Raw genomic sequence first — 17,575 nt, 5'->3', positions numbered from 1 at the left:
TTTTATTTTTTTATTTATTGTCTAGTGTGTATTTATTTTTTATCTTCAGTTTACTTGTTTTCGCTTGCGGTTGTGTTTTCTGTGTTCGTGTGCTTGGGTGTGCGTTTGTTATTGTTTTTCCCCCTTAGGTTCCTGGTTCCTGTCCACGTCCACGCCCCGCCCCTGTTCCACCGGTTTCCGCATCTGCAATCAAGCCTCCACTTACCTTCCTCACCTGCATCCCATCTTCACTCATTGGCGTTGCTATTTAGTTTCTGTGTGCACCTTTTTTTCTTTGCCAGATCGTGCCTCTGTTTTTGTCAGTGCCGTTCAAGCCCTATCTCAGAATCTTTGTGTATTCCCGGTTTTTGATCTTTGCTTGTTTTTTCGACTACGTATTTAGCCTGCCGACTCTGTTATTCTAGCTTCTGATTATTGACTTCCGCCTGTTTCCATCGACCTGGTCTCTGCTCCTGATTCTGTGCCTTTGCCTGTTTGTGTTTGGATTTCTGGATTTTTGACCTGCGCCTGTATTCTGACTACGAGACTGTTGCTTATCCTGTACCCTGTTCTGGAAATAAATCTCCACGTTTGTTCACTGGACGTCTGGTCTGCTTCTGAGTCCTCCCCCAGACCCTGACACTTTCCTTGCTTTGCTATGGGTTTGCAATAAAAAAAAGGTCTCCTCTTCCATTCTCAACCCTACCTAATCCCCCAAGATGACGAAGCTCACGCACCAACAAAACAACTAGATATTTTGCTTGGACTTCTATGTTAGTAGCTTTATAACATTGTATTGCAGACTGTTGGAATCATGCCTCTTTCAAAAATACAGCATTGGCTGCAGTCATACCAGTTGGGCAGTCACATGTATGCAAAAATCCTGGACCCCCTCTTCACTCTCATATACAGCAAAGTTACAGGGTAGCTTAATGGTGATAGAAAGGACCTACATACGCTAGCCACTGCTAGCACACCACCAGCAGGTTTCAGTTTGCTCTAGACTTCCTGGAAGCATGGCAAAACTCAATGTAAGCATGCATACTCACAAACACACTGAGTCATTGTCATTACTACTATTGTTTGCATCTTTACATAGTCTAGCTTTGTTGTATCTATTGCAGCAAAGTCATATGCCACTCGTAGCTCGTAGTCAAAGCTTGATGGGAGACCACCTTCCCCATTCAGCAGATAGGGTTGTAGTCAAGAAGATCGGTCTACCACTCAACCCCGTTGAATCAATGGCACACAACCTTAAATATGGATTTATTGAAAAATGCAATGTGTCTCTCTGACCATGGATAGTAGTCTATAGTAGTCAAACTGCAGTCGTATCCAGAAAAAAATACCTAGCCTAACAGGATAGTAGGATTTTCTGACGGATGGACTCATCCCTATTGCTTAGCTAACGATAGCTAACTAGCCCATATGAGCCGAGAGAAGTGGATTGGAATCTTGACTTAAGTATTACTTTGTAAAATATCTGACCCACAGCAAATTCTTGGGCCATCATGGTCAGCCAGCTACTTTAATGTTGCCAAACATAACTGAATTTAGCTTGCTAATAATGGCAGCTGTCTAACATTTGCCAGCAGCCATACCACCACGCACTCTGCTCCTGCCAACTGGCTGAAGCTAAGCAAGTGTGGGCTTGGTTAGTACTTGGATGTGAGACCACCAGGGAATACTGAGTTGCTGCTGGTAGTGGTGTTGGTGGGCCAGCAGGGGGCAATCTTCCTTCTGATCAAATAAACCCCAATGCCCCAGTGCAGTGACGGGGACACTGTGCTGTAGGAGATGCCGTCTTTCGGATGAGACGTTAAACCGAGGTCCTGGCTCACTGTTTATTATTAAACATCCCATGACACTTATCGCAAAGATTAGGGGGTTCCCGGGTGTCCTGGCTAAAATCCCAGATCTGGCTCTCGCAAAAAGTTGCCACCTAATCATCCCCTGATTTAATTGCCTAAAAAAATGTTCTCTCCCTCCAGTGGAGCTGCTCAGTGGCCAACAATAGAGGATTGTGGTTGTACTGGGCAGCTTCCAGGTGTGAATGTATACGAGTGTGAAGCAGAGTGTTGCTGCAAAAGAGCATCCATGCTCACCCAACCTACCTTGGGTAAATAAAGGTTAAATAAAAAACAAAGAAAAAACATTACCAAATGGTGACCAGCCACCGGGTTAGTGTTAGGTTAGACACTAAGAAAGACTTTATGTCTCCAACACAAACCCAGCTGAAACCACAGGCTGAAACCATAGAGGGTGAAACGCACTACTATAGCCAATTGATACACATTTCCTCTTCTTCTCCTTCTTTTTCTACTCGCCATCCTTTTAAGATATCACCCACAAAATAAAAAAGGTCAAACCCAGAAATGTTCCATACAATTTTTAAATAACAAATACAGGCAGAAAAAATAGGATTGGGCGGAAGTGCACACAGACAGATTTCTGGTACAGTAATGACTGAGCATGGTTGTTTTGTAATATTTTCAAAGTGAAAATCCTGCAAAGTATGCCTTTAATTCAAATAACATATCCCTGTTATTTGATTGTGGGTGTGTTTATATGATTCGCTAGTTTTATTATTCTATAAGAGCACTGACTGGCTGTGGGGGGAAAAAATTCCCTCTGGTAATCTGCTAATCATAATTTAAATTGGTCAATTGTGTTAATTACATATTTACTTTTGAATCATAAAGTATGTTGGCAGAACCATGTGGACTTATCCACAGATGAAATATATTTCAAGTTGTTATGTAGTCTTACTCCACAATCTCCGCAATCTGCATGCAGCAGGTCTCCAAAGCATCAATGAATCGAATAGACCGGAAACGCCCTCTAGTGTAGGCTCTTTGAATTGATAAAGAATTGCCTGTCAGTGCTGATGTTGTACAGTGCTCCTCAACGCTGGCACTATGGCCATATTCTGTTCCCTGATTTCAATTATCAGTCGACTAAAATAATTTGTTCTGATTAAGATGATATTCATTTAGAATCTCTAATCTGTCATATATTCTTTATGTAAGAAACGTGCAACACTCAGCTGTTGATCAAACATTTTTTGTGTAAATGCCTGATCTAAAAACTTGACTGCCTGTCTTAATTAGACAGAATTCTTTAATGAATTGTTCTAGATCTCATGTGACCAGTAACCACTCCTAATCAGTTACTTGATTACCTGTCTTAGTTGATAACCCATTTTAAAAGGAAAGCTCATTTTCGGGGTTTTTAAATATATATATATATAATTTCAGTTAGTATGTTAAATTGGTCTAGAAAGATTTTGTGTGCAATGAATGGAACTTTAGATATTTTTAAAAGAAATACACATATTTACAAATGTGTGAAATAGTTTGATCTATTAGAAAATATTGTGTTTGATATTTTCATGGTTCAAATTATTTTGCACAATATATCAAAGTGGTCACATTTACGTGAACAGAAAACCCATTTTAATTCATGATTTGATATCGTCGGTCATCAATTTAAAGCGCATCGCTAGACTGCTCACAACTTGGCTTGAAAATGTCTATACACGTGTCCTCATCATGGTCTCTTGTACGCATTCATTTTAAGAACTACACGTCCCAAAGTTTCTTCGTGGAAAACACACATCGCTATTTGTTGCCTGGAAGCGGCAAGAGCGTGGGGCTTGCTGGGAAGTATCGTCTGAAAGCAGTCGGTTCTGCGTAAATACTACTCCGACATGGAGCTGTTCTGAACTACAATTCCCTCGTACTTGTTGAGAGTCGCTGAAGCGTGTCACGGGTTTGTAAATGTCCGTGTGTGCCAGTCACGTGTAGAGAGAGTCCGTTGATCTCGTTCCGTCCCTGCAGTCGTACTTGCTTAGGGTGTTCGTGTCGTTTAGGTTTCTGGATATTTAATTTTGTTTTTAGGTCCTGCTATTACCTATATTAATTATTTTTCAGAAAAATGAGTGACAACGATGATATCGAAGTCGATAGTGACGTGAGTAGAAGATTCATACTTTGTATTTGAAATCTAATGAACAAGCTACATAGTTACCTAGCCAGTCTGAGGTACGTAGCTAGCCAGCTAGCTATACGCGTAGCTCTCTTAACTAAATCGTGAGAATAAGAACGTCTTGTGCTTTTCTATTTTTGATCTTGTGACTACTGCTTGGTAGTTAGATTAAAGAAGAGATCGACAGCCTTCAAAACGTATCCAACGGGGTTTCGTTTCGCATAACTAATGCTAGCTAACGAACGTTACAGACGATGTGCTTCAGATGATCAACTAACTAACTAGCTAGCTAGACACACATTTGCCACTAGGAAGCTAGTCTAAATAATTTATTATTAACGTTTCTTACAATTATACAATTGCACTTTTCTGTTCTGTTTTTTTTACAGGAAGAATCACCGAGATTTCACTCTGTGGTGCGTAATTTTCGGAGAGATTTGTCCAGTTTAGATTTAACCAGGAAAATAGGTCCTGTAATGAAATTTCATTTCAAATAATTTCCGGGTGGGTAAAAAGGAAATAGCATTGCCAATTGAGTCGGCGGTGCGGTGCTGAAACCGAGGCACTTCTGCCTGGGCCACGGAAGAGCAGCTTGAACTAGCTAGGGAGACCCTGTCTTGTTTGTTGCTATTGCTAAACGAGGTTGAACTTCTGGTTAGCAAGCTAGCTACATCTACAAAGGCCAGTGCAGAGGCGTATGGTGTGTGGGGGGGGGGGGGGGGGGGGGAACATACATCCTAGCATGGGTTTCTTGAAATTATCTCCCTACGTTATAACCAGACAGTTGTCACATGCATCTATGTTTATAGGTATTTCATAATGTATGTTCTGCGTCCATTAATTGTTTTTGTTTTAGAATATTCGTCTGCACGAAATTGCAATTCCATCCCACAAGGCACAGCGCGCCCTATATTTAGACTATTATTGTGGCTGTCGATTTCTCCCGCAACCCCAGGAAGCTATCTCGCGGATTTCTTCGGTGTTAATTAACTAGTCTAGCTAGCTAGACAGTGTTAGCTGTTTGGCCAGTCAACCAGCACCCACAGGCAGCTTTTTCTAGTTTGAGTGGATCGTCATGCACTAGTCGGCTCTGTGTTAATCGCGGATTACAAGTCAGATCGTGCTGCATATAACGTGGCAGCGGCAATGCAACGTCCAGTACTCTTCTAAACTGAATTCAGTATCACAACACGAACTAGTGTTTTCCAGACTGATGGCCTGACAAGCCTAGCAATTTTTTTGACCTAGCTTGCTAGCTGGCTAGTTAAGATAGTAATTGAAAATTGTATGTTGTGGTTCAGGCAACAAGCAAAACCAGTGTATTGCTGTCACGAGAGATAATGAATACCAGGTAATCAATTTGGACGACGGGTGTTATTTCCGAAACTGAAATAGATTCTTTTATACGTGTGGCCATGTATTTGTCGAAATTTGAAGTTGTCCTTATTTCTCCCCTTCTCCATTTGCCTGCAATTATATGATTATAATGTATAATTTTACAGCCGACATACAGAGGTGCTTTTACATAGCTGTGAATGTTTTAGGTCAGTTGGAAAACCTTATACAAGCATGAGTAACTTAATTTATTATAATGTTTCCTGTGTTTATAGACGCAAACATAATAGCACTATGCTGCTCTACAAAGACTAACTGCAGTAACTACGCAAAGGGGAAAAACTGAGAAAAGTGTTTTAACTGGCCAGCCAAATGGGTTATAGGTATATAAGTGATATTGCACTAATTGTACATGTATTCATGAGGTAATTTTAATGCCCAAAAGCCATTACAGCTGGCCAATTAAAACACTTTAAAGCCATTTTTCTCAGTTTTACCCTTTGCCTAGTTACTGCAGTTAGGCTTTGTAGGGCAGTATGGATCTTGAGTTAAAGTAGCTTTCCATGTATGAATGCACTCAGCATTCTGCCTATACAATGAAGCTAAACATACTCACCAGGGGTTGCTCTTTGTCACTGACCCAGTTGCGTTTTCCAGTCGCACTGTATGGGACACAGCATAGTAAAATGTTGCTCAATCGCAATCCTTTAGCTATTCTTTCTGACACGCCCTGTCCCGCAGGTCTGAGTGCTCACGCATGTCGTGTGGCACGGTGGCAGACTGAGGCACAGGGCTTCAGCTTGGCGTTACCTGTAAATTGCTTTGCTGTTAATAGTGTTCCCTTTCTCTGCTGTCAACAGCACTTGAGAAACATGCCTTTTCTACACCAGGTGCCACATTAGGTGGACAGGACTTGGTACGGGCCTATAGAGTGTTATTTAGAAGCTGAAGTGCCTCCTTTATATACATAAGTCATCCTTGGAGAATTTGTTTATAACCAGAGTACAACCTGCCCAGTCACTCAATTTTTTGGCAAGAAGTTTTGCTGAAGAAACTGCATTCGGTACACTGTGTTTTTGGAGGTTCGTTGACAACTAATTGAGAACACGGTGATAGTCATACAGCACTGAAGGTAAACTTCTAAAAATATGTTACAATAATACAAGGATAGTACAGGGAAAGGGCAATGGGAGACCTCGATAAGGCGAGTCAGTCTTATCATAGATTCACTCGAAAGACTGGATGTCTCGGAAAATGTTATATATATGAAGCAAAAATGTGTGTATTTGTATATGCATGCGCACACACACTTACACACACACATTATCTCAGACTTTCGAAATGTGCAGTTCACTGACCGAACAATGTACAAAACCAGAAGTACCACTAGGAGTAGTACCGTATCAAGCTCCTTATCATTAATGCCTTTCACACACAGAACCCAAAACATTGTCAGGTTCATTTATCCGGGTTAGGTTATGGTTTTCCCCATTCACACACAGGTCTCCTATATAGAAAAATGTCATGTCAAGTCTCTTCACATATGTCATGACCATTCCAGATAGATTAGGCTAGACAGGATGTCTGCCCTCTAAAGCAACGCAGGACAAATATTAACGTTTCGTTAGTTCATCTTTAAAAAGGCCAAATATTTATTTGAATAATAGTTTTAGCAGCAATGTGAATCCTGTCGGCGCAACACAGTTGAAGAATAATAATTAAAAAATTATTTGGTTACACCTTCAGCCAGTATACCTCAGTTAAATGATCCCAAATAACGACGTTAGATAACCAAAGGAAATATGGTTTGTCAGCTAAAAAAATCAATACTTATATGTAGAGTTGTTTTTGGTAAAATGCAACAAAAATAATTCTGCTCTCCAGGTTCATAACTAGGTATACTTTCCATTGATGTGTGGTGCTAGCCAACAATTATTACCAGGGAGAAGTATTGCATTGCACAAAAGCAATTTTGTAATGGTGTTGTTACATAGACTAAGCCATGTATAGCAAGGACAGAAATACTGTTTATTAAATTCCTAAAATAAATGTTCCTCACAAAATCACACAATACAGCTCCAAAATCTTCTATGTGCAATGTTTCATATTTGTGCAAGAATTGTTGAGAAGGCAGAGTCCGTAAAGTATTTAAGAAGTTGTACCAGGCACTAAAGTTCTCGCATGAGAATGTTGTTGCGTGCTTTATCTGGAAATGTTGCTGCTTTCGTTCACACTCGAGTTCTGGGAGAAGATTTCCATAAATCTTACGAGGTCCCAATCCGGCAAATTGGAAATTTGACTCTGGCTCCGTTTGCATGTGATGCTGGCAGAACATTTAGTTTAGTTTTATTGTCCTCTTGCCAGGGAAATTATTTTTCATAGTCATGTGCTCAATACATACATTTACGGGTTTAGGTGAATACATGAACACACATACACGCACGCAAATGTTTCTGCATTTGGCGCTTTGTAGCCACCTGGTATTTTCAGATAGCTGGCAATTATCGGACATGTTGTACACTACTTGGTAGAACAAAGGGCTTTGGAAATGTTATGACAAAACAGGTTGTCCCAGGACCTAATGCAATCTCGTGCAGATGCAATGCAGAAGTAGGGTATGGTCATTTGAGACCGCACTAAAGACGCTGCTATTGATTGTACCACCACTGCGTAAGAAAAAATGTTTGGAAAAAATAAGTTGATCTTTTTAAAAACATTCAGTTTATTATTATAGTGCTTTCATGTGTGAATGTTTTCCAGAGAGCACTTTATCCCTTCCCTGTGAGATTCTGTCTCCTGACTGACTTTTATTGAAGTGCTGAGTGTTGACGTGCATCTGCTGATTGTGATCAGTTGGTTTTGGTTTTGTTTCCTGACTGCGCATCGTCCCGTGCATTCAGTTTCTATATGACCTGTGGCGAAGCCCAGACCGCAGACTGGTTGTTAGATGGGTGTGGCCAAACGGGTCTGGCAGCTGTTGGTAATTTCTCTCGGCCTGGCCAATTCCATGTGACTTGAGTATTTACATTAGTAGTATGGAAACCCTGTACCGCTGTAGCATGACACTCTCAAATTGACTCTGTCAGAATTTGCCAGCTTGGTTTGGAGTTTGAGGGCATTAGAGTGAGCACATGTACAGAAAACATTTGTAAAGTGAAATACTTGCTCACTCTCAAAGCTTCAGTGCAGCTTTTTATTGGTGAAGATCCAGCTGGATCAAAATTTTATGTTTCTCAGTGAAAATAAACTTATCACTGGTTATCTATCTTACCTAGACAATAAATGCGGATATTGTTTGTAATGTTCACGTACATTCAAATATTCTTCAGTACCACTGTAGACTTGGAATAATGCTCCAGTGCCAATCTAATTTTCATTTATTTGACAAAAATATTATTACAGAGCTTATCTAAATGTAGTCAAGTCATTATTTAAAGCTTCAACGAACAGGCTTTGAAAATAATAATAAAAAAAACCTATTTATGGATAATGTAGCCTGGCTGCAGAACTTTAATTATGCATTTACATTACATTTTAGGCATTTAGCTAACACTTGCAATTAGTGCATGAAGAAATAGGTCTAGGTTCTTAAAGGAGAAATATGGTATAATTATATATTTTTTGTATTTTCAGCATATCTTATGAAAAGATCAAAACCTACAATGTTTCTGTCCTACTCTCAGTACTATCTGACATTGTCCTACCCCACTTAGCGCTCAACCAGGAAGCTATTAATTAGAATTATGCACTAAAATAATTAAATATAGCTCAGGAAACATTTTCAGAAAATGCAGCCATCTCAAAAAACATGATCAGTGTTGTTTTCAGGGCTTACAGTTCTCCAGCACTATCCCAGATTTCCAGTGTGTGGCTGTTTTAGATCAGTGAAATAAATTCTACTGTCGACATTACTCCCATTAATAAAATAAAATCTCGTAATGACATTTTATGTGTATTTTTGTGTCTTCTACAGTAGCTTAACTGCACAAATCTGGCTCAGCCTAAGTCATATCTAGAAGGGAAATTAGGTTCTGTAAAGGACGGTGCAGTATGAAATGTTGATTGAAAACATTCAAGCTCATGCTTGCAGTAGAATGACCGTGTGAATTGAGGTAATTGACCCAAAAACGATAGTCAGTTTAACTACACCCAGAGTGACTAAAAACCCAACATTGAAAGCATCTAATTTTTGGCTGGCAGTAGAACTGCTAATAATGCAAAATTATTTCTCAGACCCGTAATTCTGTCTTCGCTTAATGAAAAGTCAAGCAGGCCTTGTGTTTGGCTGTTGATGTGTCCTTCAGCACAAAAGCAACAAAAATGGCAATGAATGAACCAGAGACAAACATGGTATTGTTGTCAGATAATTTATTGATATGTATTCATGTAGATGTATGTGAAGAACATGAATGGACTCTCCTATGTGAGTGAATGATAACTTGCCACCACCCACCAGACTACAAATCACATGCCTTCAATATTATTTGACTAATAACTTATTCCCCAAACACATTTAGAAGCCTTAGTCTATAATTTACCAAAGCTATCTGTGAAATAACATTAAGAGAATAGTAAGTTACAAGCAATATTGATTGTTATTATGTGTTGCTCACGTTATCCATTATCTTAGCTAATATTAACAGATAACAAGCTGAATCTACTAATTTGGTGGAAAATAATGAGCTAACTTGCTTTACGTCACATTGTTTATTTGATTCAAATGAGCTATTCAGTATCAAAAATGCTGTTGATTATCCCTTCTTTACCTTTGAAAAGAGCATCACAGACAGTGAAAAACAGTGCTACTCTACGGTGCTGCTGCAACGTCTGGAACTATTGAGACTCTCCATGACCTGCCATTGCTTTAAAGAAATGGCCCATTGGAGTGAACCAGAGCCAGAGAAAGAGAGTGGCGTCAACTCCATAATATTATTATCTCGATGAACAGTTTTTGTGCTGATGTTGCTTCCAGAGGCAGTCTGGAACTCTGTAGTGAGTGTTAAAACCAAGGATATACGTCTGTGGTCTGTATATGGTCTGTGAGCATGTGTGGCCTATCGCTTCGCGCCTGAGCTGTTGTCGCTACTGGACATTTCAGCTTCATAATAACAGCACTTGCAGTTGTCCAGGCAGCTCTAGCAGGGCATATGTTTGACTGACTTGTTGGAAAGGTGGCATGCTAAAACAGTCACTGATCTCTTCAGTATGACCCATTCTGTTGCCAGTGTTTGTCCATGGAGATTGCATGGCTGTATTCTTGATTTTATGCACCTGTTAGCAATGGGTGTGGCTGAAGTAGCTGAGCCAACAAATTAGAATGGGGTCCACATACCTTTAGCAATGTACTAGTTGTACGTCAGCTGGTACTATATATAAGCTTTTGTGAACAAATGGCAGTAGGCCACCTATCAAATTTGTTATGAATGAACATAGACTAGCTAGCCAACTTATAAGTTATCACTAGCTTTGAGCTGTGTAAACGGTAGGCTATGTGTGTAAATGTAATAAATGAATCACTTTACACATAATAAATTCATGTGAGGAGCACTCGGAAGAATTCGTTTTTATTTAAAATTAAGCGCTAGTGTACTGTTCACGGGGACCAAAAGTCTGAGGATGCTACCGACACTGATTGTTGCAGTTATTTATTAAGGGCTAATACAATTATTATACTTGACTTATACTTTTTATACGAGAATACATTTGTATTATACAAGTAAAAAATGTGTAGCTATTTATAATGCTAGCTGTTGTGATATTAATAGTCAGAATGGCAGATTATTATTTTATTATTTTTTTAATTGGGGGGAAAAGTATATTAGCAGAGTTTTGTAGCCGTAGCTTAGTATTTTCAGAGGAGCAGTGATGGCGTCCATCACACCACTCAATCATTCCCTAACTCTTATTATGAGGATAGTTACGATTTCAGTTCATTTTCAGTAGCACTGAAATGTTACTGCAGAAATGATCATTGTAGCAGTAAATTGGCTGTTTAAAACCTCGACTATGGACTATGGACTACCTTGGGCAGTGAGCCATTGAGCCCAGTCATGCGGAAAGTCGTTGTGCCCCGTCAGTTAACTAAATTATTCCTAGACAGTGACAAAAGCCAAGATTACTGAACTCTATCCTATGCGAGCAGCAACCCTGTGTGATATTATTGTGGGTGTACATGAGGTGTACATGCGTGCTTGTGTGCACTGTCTGTTAACCGCTCCCCGGTCTCCTGTGTCGATGTTGAATTGGTCTCCGTGCTGTGCCTGGACAACCATGGCGAATGCTGCTGCATGCGTCCCCGTCATGTTTTGGAATGAAACCCGCGGCCCCATCCCGCGGTCCAGCCGGTTTAAGCGGTGCTGCCCTGGGGCCAGATTCCGTCCTTCCACAGCGCCTTATGGCCTTCGTCTCGAACACCTGAATCCCAGAGCGCCATTGCGTCTGATAACATTTGCTAGTTTCAGTAGCTAGTGGAACAAACGATAGCTTAACTGTGGCGTGAGACCTGGGCAAAAAACCAAATCTTTGGAGAATGACAACGAATGTGATTACATGCCCTGAATTTGTTACTAAAATTAAACCGGTTATGTGGTTTTTGGGGTTGGACAGACTCTGGCCCTCAGTCTGAACAGGAGCTTTGTGAAAGCGCCTACAGGCATTTTTGATCCGAGTCACCGAGCTTTCACGCTAGCGACATGCTGTGGTTGAGCTCGCGGTGGCGGAGCGCACATGGCGGTCGGGCTGTCGCCGAGGACGCCGTGGTTCGTCCGGGCTGAAGGAACTGTGAATCTCTCGTTGCAGGCAGACAAACGAGCACATCACAATGCGCTGGAGCGCAAACGTAGGGACCACATCAAAGACAGCTTCCACAGTCTACGGGACTCTGTGCCTGCACTGCAAGGGGAGAAGGTTAGTGACGAAACCCGCTGCTCGCTTGACCTTCCAACCCATTTTGTAAGTTACATGGAAGAGCTGACTGTTATTGTTACACTCTGTTACTTACCTGTTTGTTATTCAGTTTTAGCCATAATGCTTGTGCTAAAGAGAAGTAGCATATGGTATGTTTGCATGTTACCTGTTTTAATGAGCTGGATTTTAATGAATACATTTTAAGGATAAGTTACTATCACCTGGTCTGCTATCTGAATTTGCATTTGCAATGTAATGTACATTCATAATATGTGACTGCTCTGTCCTTTTCACTGTTAATTTAGCTACTAGGTAATTCTGTGCAATTCATAAACTCGTATTAGTCACATAAAAATGTTGCTTAAGTAGACTAAAAACAATTGTTAGTTCACTGAAGAATGAAATGTGGGAAAGTAATTATCCAATTGTGGCCAGAATTGAGGCTTTCTGTATCTGCCTGTTTGTGGTAAACCTGAGAACAGTCTGTTTACCCAGGCGTTCTATACCATAATTTCTATTCTGATCCCATTTGGAACTCCCAGTTCTATTAGCAAATCTGCAGGTTTGCATGTCCTGCAAACACTCAAATATTTGAACACAAGGAGATGAATGTCATAGAAGAGCACTTGCAGTGTGCCAGTCATCCTGAAGACAATGAGGCCTGGAACAGTAGGCCCAAAGCCTGGGGCTTTCCCAGATTCAGACCTCCCCCAGACTGGGGCTTCTCGGTGCGAGAACGAGAGCACAGGAAGCCAGCCAGATCGGATGCATGGGTGTTAACGATGTAGTTGTAAAAAGGATTCTGGGATAGTTTGTTGCCCTTTCTTTCATGGTCCTGGACATTATGAAACCTAATGACAGGTTATTCTACTCGTTTTCCACACAGCTGTCTGATTTTCTTCTGGCAGTGCTCTGTTTTTAGTGTCAGGGAGGGGTGTGATCGTTTCTTGATGACCTCACTGCTCAGACTCCTGCTGAAATGAGTGTTTCGTACAGTTGAAAATCACTACACTGATCACGCCACCCTCTCACCACTTTGAAGGAGGCTCCTTTAGTTAGATTAATGAAATAGGCAGCTTTTAAACTAGTAAACTTTAAACTGCTTTGAAGCTAGTTTAACTATTGTAGCTCTTGTAACAAAGGTCAACTAATCAAACATGTGAAATAAAATGTTTTGAAGTAAAAAGTTTTAAGCTCAGATTAAGAACACGTTTCAGAATGTATATAGAAGGTGCTATAAGAGTCATTCTGAATAGGCGTGTTCAACGAAAAGTATAATGTGAATGGAATGTTGTTTTGATGCTCTATTCATATCAACAAGGCATGCGTTAGGTGCAGCTGGTTAGGTTGGCCAAGGTGTGCCTATGACGCTGCCTGTCGTTCAGTGTCTAATGTTAACCAAACCACTTACAAATTGATATTGAACCTACAATCGCGTTTGACCGTGAACAGAAGAGTTTCAGCCACTTTGTCTAACCTTATCTATTCAAGCCAGAATTTAAATACTGAGGCGATACATGTAAGGGCACCTTCTGTAGGCATGAAGTAGGTATACAAGCTGCTTTGGAGTTACTTCAAGTGTATTTTTGCTTTAAACCATGTGATTGCTTCTATACCTGCCATTCTAAAGTCAGGAGGTCATCAGAACCTTCTAAAAAAATTTTTTTTTTTTAAAAGAGCTTTAATTGCATACAAACTTTCTGGGCAAATTGAATGCATTCATTAATTCCCTAAACCTGTAATTATCAAAAACTCCAGAAAGTGACCTATCACTGTGTACTCGCTATGCTCTGACACATTTCCAGAGCCACACAAATGCTGGACGAGCTAGTGCCTGTCAGCGCTTTTTATTCTTCCGTGGCCACTTCCAGGCTTCAGTCGTGCTTTGGTTGCACCGTATGACTGCCTCAAACATGCTCTTTTGGCCCTTTTCATCCCATTGGTCCTAACCTGGGTCATTTGGGGGTAAAGGGGGGGGGGGGGGGGGGGGGCACAGTCATGGTCAAGGTTGGTGTTATCAGAGGACACGTGTCATAAGAATGCTGAATTTCCATCGTACAGTCTCAAAATACTTGTACCGAGGCAAAAAGACACTTGCAGTAGTTCTGATAAATTGTCTAAGATGGGAAATTCAAGTTCAATATATTGTCATTAATGCCTAGTTCCAGTATGGCTTAAATATTTAATGTGTGTGCTGGAAAATATTTCATATGTGTGCTGAAAAATGATTAGACAGAATATGTACAGTACTGTGCAAAAGTCAGAGACCACCCTTTCTTTTATTCACTTTCCAGTGAAGACGGTCATTAAGTGCAAGTACTTATTTTCTTCAATGTCAGAAAACAGTACAGCAAACAGATATTTAACACAGAATTGCACAGAGACCTCCACAACTATGTACAAATATCAAATCTTTCAGTATACAGTTTGTCTACCCTTTGACTTTATCACAACTTCCATTCTTTTCGGGAGACTGGCTTTGAGGTTTTCTGGAGAGATCTGCAGAGATATTTTTTCCATGCTCCTTGTAAACACTTCAGTCAAAGTAGTTGGTTGCATTTTCTGCTTCTCTCGATCCAAGTAATCCTAAACACAGTCAGTGATGTTAAGGACTGTTTTTTAGCCTGTTTTCCTTTCACTTTCACCTTTGTAATGCAGTTGAATTGTCTTATCTAATCTAATCAGAAATAAAGGTGTGTTGGTTGTTTGCATTCATAAGGGACTCCAACATTCAGAATGTTCTAACAACATTGACTCTTTGGTAACAACTTTTGTTGGGTGGACACAGTAACTTGTTGATTAGAAGGATGAAAGTCTTCCAGTGGTAGTAGGGTGTACAAAACAGTGTACAAATACTGATAGATTTGGTATCATATGGTCTCTGACTTTTGCACAGTACTGTTGCCTTGTTGAATTTTGAACTGTGTGTTGAGGACAAGGCAAAGGTTTAATACCTTGATAAGTACAATGTAACCATGGTAAATGTTTAGCATGTTCATGAGGATGATACAGCCATGGTTAGTGTTTAGAAGTGTAGTATGAACAATGTTAACCTGGCATGTGTTCAACACTATAATAATAATGATAATAAAAATATAATAATAATGACAGCCATGGTAAATGCTGTGTGATGTGATGGGATGATGTAACCTTGCGTCATATTTTAGTTTATCATTTGTCGCTGACAGCAATCTATCAAACAGGCCTCCCGAGCTCAAATCCTAGACAAAGCCACAGAGTATATTCAGTACATGCGACGGAAAAACCACACCCACCAGCAGGACATCGACGACCTGAAGAGGCAGAACGCCCTGCTGGAGCAGCAAGGTGAGGGCATGGGATGCCTGCCACGCCCTTTCCCCCCCTCAGACTCAGGGGGTATCACTAGCAGTGTTAGCATGATACAGGTAGAGCTTCAGTGAATCTAAACATGGCACTTTGATGTACTAGTAAGCATTCGCACCAAGGTGCATATTTTTAATGCAGAGCCATTCTGTGTGTCTGAAGTTAGTCAGTCTTTGTTTTGTATCATGCCATTTACAGTCCTTTGAGGTAAAACAAAGCCAGAACATTTTGTCTTACTTGCTTTGGGTGACTAATGTGCAGAATTGCACTTGCTATCATAATTAAAGATGACTCAGGTCCTGTAACTGATATGCTATTTAAACTGTTTGGGGATCGGGAATACTTTTCTCAATGGGACGAAGGATCTCATTTTACTCTACAGGAAGCCTTTTCTGATAGGGATTTTTAATGCGAGGCTTGTGGAGATTAGGAGTTGGAAGTGTTGCGATGCCGATTGGAGGGGGAGGGCGGGTCACCTGACTGTGCTGTCGCCTCCCCCCCCCCCCCCCCCCCCTCAGTGCGCGCTCTGGAGAAGGTGAAGGGCTCCACGCAGCTCCAGGCCAGCTACTCCTCCTCCGACAGCAGCCTGTACACCAACCCCAAGGGCAGCGCCGTGTCGGCCTTCGACGGGGGGTCCGACTCCAGCTCCGAGTCCGAGCCGGAGGAGCCGCCCAACAGAAAGAAGCTACGGGTGGAGCCCAGCTAGGTCCGGCCCGGTGACCCCTCCCCCCCCCACCCCACCCCACCCCACCCCACCCTCCTCTGGAAACTCCGCCCCTCCGGCCCCGCTCCACCCCACCGTGTGCTTCGACTAGACTCTGCTACCCCCCCGTTTCAGTCGCTCTGACCTCCTCACGCTGGTGCGGGAGAGAGAGGGACGACCGTGAGACGGAAGAGCGACCGTAGAAATACACGTTGCTCTTTTGTTTTTCTTTTGCCTCTCTCTCTTTCTCTCTTTTCCCCCTCTCTCCCCGATGTTCCAGCAATCATTTGTCAGAAATGACAACTATCCAAAAAAAAAAACAAAACAAAAAAAAAAAAATCCAAGTGAGGCAGCTTTGCTATTTAAGGACTCAGTGCATTTGTATCCCAATAGGCACCCTCCCAATCACATAGAAGACTACAGCTACAAATACTGCAAGAACAAAACAGCCATGGGGGGTTTTTTACTGTAAAACCCCACGAAATGAACCTGTCGAAAGCGTGTAGAACTTTACTTGCCTACCTTAGAGAAATTGTCCAGACGAGCAGTTTTTAATATTTATACTTTTCCACAAAAGAATGTGAAGTTACTTTGAAACAAATGTAAACGTGTAAGAAACTCACCTCAGGCCCTGTATACGGCTGAAGTTTTTCATTTTTAAATTGTTTCCTAAGAAAAATAAAATTCCCTATATTGAAGGTGATGTATTGATAGAACTTCCAAATTGTACTTTACGTACCGTGCTGTCCCTTAGCTTGATCTAGTGAAGGACGTTAGATGGCTGAATAATTTAGGGTTCTGAATTATTTTTTAAAAGCATCAATTACATATTTTTCACAGGTTCTTTAAAATGTTTTGTATATTGCGTTATTCTCATACCCCGTGAGAATATACTAATATGCTACATGTAGTTTTCCCAAGACACAAAATAGAATGCTGAATGTTATATCAATATTATTGAAGGTAGTTACCTTTATTTTATTTTTTCAGTAAAGAATAATTGTCCATGTCAGTGTTGTGTGCATTACACTGTAAACTTAAATGTTGCCGATTTCAACTCAACAGAACAAGTCCCCACAAAGCATTTTGCCGGTGCTGGGGACGTGTGCATCATTTTGTTTCCCTCCATTATTAGGACATGATTAGTGTGTACGGAATAGATTTTTGTTTGTCTGTGTCCATTCCATGGAAGTTACAGGTATGTTGTACATACTGCCAACAATTGTCTTGCAAGTTGAGGCCTACCTTTACAATGAGACTATAAATAAAACTATTTTATCCTTTTGAGGTGTCTTGTGGTGAAGTAATATGGGCACCGAC

The 17,575-nt window shown here is 40.9% G+C and overlaps 1 protein-coding gene across 7 annotated transcripts; it reads left to right on the top strand.

Moving 5' to 3' along the window:
- The first annotated feature begins 3,712 nt into the window (after positions 1 to 3,712).
- max (myc associated factor X) lies at positions 3,713 to 17,540 on the top strand. Of its 7 annotated transcripts, none has more exons than XM_035421884.1 (5): positions 3,713 to 3,951; positions 4,356 to 4,382; positions 12,100 to 12,252; positions 15,411 to 15,534; positions 16,071 to 17,540. In XM_035421884.1, the coding sequence occupies exons 1-5, from the start codon at positions 3,916 to 3,918 to the stop codon at positions 16,256 to 16,258; spliced, it is 528 nt and encodes a 175-aa protein (XP_035277775.1). In that variant the 5' UTR covers positions 3,713 to 3,915; the 3' UTR covers positions 16,259 to 17,540. The 7 variants fall into 7 exon arrangements, with proteins under 7 accessions (XP_035277775.1, XP_035277774.1, XP_035277778.1 ...); XM_035421883.1 differs by having other exon boundaries at positions 3,718 to 3,951; positions 15,396 to 15,534; XM_035421887.1 differs by having other exon boundaries at positions 3,736 to 3,951; positions 12,100 to 12,207.
- Positions 17,541 to 17,575: the final 35 nt, after the last annotated feature.

Source organism: Anguilla anguilla, chromosome 6 (assembly GCF_013347855.1).
Source record: "Anguilla anguilla isolate fAngAng1 chromosome 6, fAngAng1.pri, whole genome shotgun sequence".
Classification (NCBI taxonomy): domain Eukaryota; kingdom Metazoa; phylum Chordata; class Actinopteri; order Anguilliformes; family Anguillidae; genus Anguilla; species Anguilla anguilla.
This window is presented reverse-complemented; position numbering and strand designations above follow the sequence as displayed.